General features: G+C 41.8%; 1 protein-coding gene across 1 annotated transcript; it reads left to right on the top strand.

The window, feature by feature from the left end:
- The first annotated feature begins 659 nt into the window (after positions 1 to 659).
- Positions 660 to 1,936, top strand: LOC143594099 (F-box/kelch-repeat protein At2g44130-like). The gene has a single exon (XM_077073495.1). The coding sequence runs from the start codon at positions 722 to 724 to the stop codon at positions 1,784 to 1,786; it is 1,065 nt and encodes a 354-aa protein (XP_076929610.1). The 5' UTR covers positions 660 to 721; the 3' UTR covers positions 1,787 to 1,936.
- The last annotated feature ends 535 nt before the right edge of the window (positions 1,937 to 2,471 follow it).

The raw sequence follows: 2,471 nt of genomic DNA, 5'->3' as shown, positions 1-2,471 counted from the left end.
AACCGGTTTCCGGTTTGGAACCGATTGAAACTGTAGGTTTGGAACCGATTTGTAATTTTCTCTCCCAAAACCGGTTAACCGAACTGAAACCGGCCAAAACCGAGCAAAACCGGTCAAAACCCGAACCGAAACCGATTAAAGCCCGAACCGATCTCAACTTGGTCGAGAAACGGTTTCAACCCGAATCGAAACCGATCATAAACCGGTATTGACTTTTGTTGACCAAATCGAACCGATTTCAACCAGCTTGTGCATCTCAAAATGTTAGCATAAAATAAATACTAAAAGTTCACTCTGGTTACTAATTACAATATTTTTTACTTTGTTAAAAAAAACACCTTTCAACACTTATCGATATACCTATACCAATTAAAAGTAACCTAAATTTTAATAAATAAATGTGACCATAGTTTTTTTGGCGGTCCCATGACAGTTTGCTACAAGATATTTTTCCCGGTTTCTATACGCCGCTGTTCACAAAAATCTTTGGGCTAGCATCCCATGTAATATCTCGAATTCAATTTTACAAAATAAAATTCACCATTAATTAAAATATCCACGTGTCAGCATCTGGTGCTAGCCCACAAGATAAGCCTGTAAACAACCGTCCTTATCTGATCACACACTCCCTCTTATAAAATCCCAAACTCACACTCCATTCTTCGTGAACCATTTTCCCTCTTTCTAGAACACACCATAAATTAAATCCAAATTCACACAAATGGATCTAAACCCAATACCCGAATCCACTGAACTAATCCCGGGTCTACCCGACGAAATCGCACTCGAGTGCTTGACTCGTTTACACTACGAATCCCACTCACTCGCCGCCGACGTATGCCACCGGTGGCGCCGGTTAATACACGAGAAACAGTTTTACTACCACCGCAAAAACAACGGCTTCACTCGTAAAGCTGCTTGCTTCGTTCAATCTCTTCCGGATCCGGGTCGGGTAGACGGAAAACCCGAAAACCCCGAAAAATCATTAAAGCAACAGAAGTATTCTTTAACTGTGTTTGACCCGGTTACTAAAACTTATGACGTAATTGACCCGGTGTTTAAATACCCGAACGGGTTACCTTTGTTCTGCCAGGTGGCAAGTACTGAAGGGAAGTTAATACTGATGGGTGGGTGGGACCCAGCGAGCTTTGAGCCGTTACGTGACGTGTTCGTGTACGAGTTCACGACTCGGAGGTGGACTCAGCGGGCCGACATGCCTTCGACTCGGTCGTTTTTTGCCGCCAGCGCGTGTAACGGAAATGTATACGTGGCGGGAGGACATGACGAGAATAAGAACGCGCTTAAGAGCGCGTGGGTGTATGATATCAGTAACGACGAGTGGACTGAGTTGACTCAGATGAGTGAGGAGCGAGACGAGTGTGAAGGTGTGGTAATCGGGTCGGAGTTTTGGGTCGTCAGCGGGTACGGTACGGATACCCAAGGACGGTTTAAAGACAGCGCGGACGTTTTGGATATTAAATCTAAAAAATGGCGGCGCGTGGATGGCGCGTGGGGTACAAGTCGGTGTCCGAGGTCGTGTGTGGCGGTTGGGCGAAACGGTAATTTGACATCTTGGGATGGTTATGAACCGGCGGTTCAAGTTGGGACGTGTGGGGTGGACCTTGGGGACCGGGTTGTGGTAACCGGGTCGGGTAACCAAGGTGCGGCACAAGCGGTTTATGTTTTGGAAAAAAACAAACAAGGGCAAAATGGTAAATTTACTAAAGTCGATATCCCCTATGAGTTTTGTGGGTTTGTGCAATCGGGTTGCCTCGTCGAGGTTTAGTTATTGTAGTTATGTTTTGTGAGTGACTTTTACGGTATTAGCGTACTGCCACGTGTTAGGGGTTGATTGGGAGTTTAGAATGTCCTACGGAGAGTACAATGTAGATATATTGTAAAGTTGTATTGTGTGAAGTAGCCACTTCTTTCGAACAAGGTGTGTCTTGTGATTTAGCCTTGTGTTTTTATAACTGGATCCGTTGTCGAAAGCCTTTTTTTGGTCCGTTTACTCGTTGGTCAAGTCTAAAAGCCTTTTTTGAAGGCTTTGGTCTGTTTACTTGTTGGTTAAGTCCGAAAAGTTTCAATAATCGGATAATGATAGTGCCTGATACCTGAGTGAATCAGGCTGTTGAGCTTGCTCTGCTAGTATCATTTAGTATCATCGGGTAGTACAATTGGCTCGTGAAATTGTAATAACTATTTTTAATAAATATTTGAATATTATTGTTATATTAAGTAAAAATCTTAATTAATGTATTTTCCAATTTCTTATTTGAAAAAACAAGTTTATATAGTTTTTTCAGAATGAATATAGTAATAGGAAAAATTGTTAAAATGAAAACCTATGAACTAAATTTAATCTAAAACTTATAGACCAATAAGCTAAGCGAAAAAAAACGTTTAAAACTAAAACTTATAGACCGATAAGTGAAGCGAACGAGAACGAATAAAAACGTTTAAAAGGTTGT

The sequence above is a fragment of the Bidens hawaiensis genome, unplaced genomic scaffold (assembly GCF_021521415.1).
Source record: "Bidens hawaiensis isolate Kalapana, Puna unplaced genomic scaffold, B.hawaiensis_p1.1 tig00043071_1, whole genome shotgun sequence".
In the NCBI taxonomy this organism is placed as follows: Eukaryota; Viridiplantae; Streptophyta; class Magnoliopsida; order Asterales; family Asteraceae; genus Bidens; species Bidens hawaiensis.
Note: the sequence above shows the minus strand (reverse complement) of the source record. Positions and strands in the feature narration are given on the sequence as shown.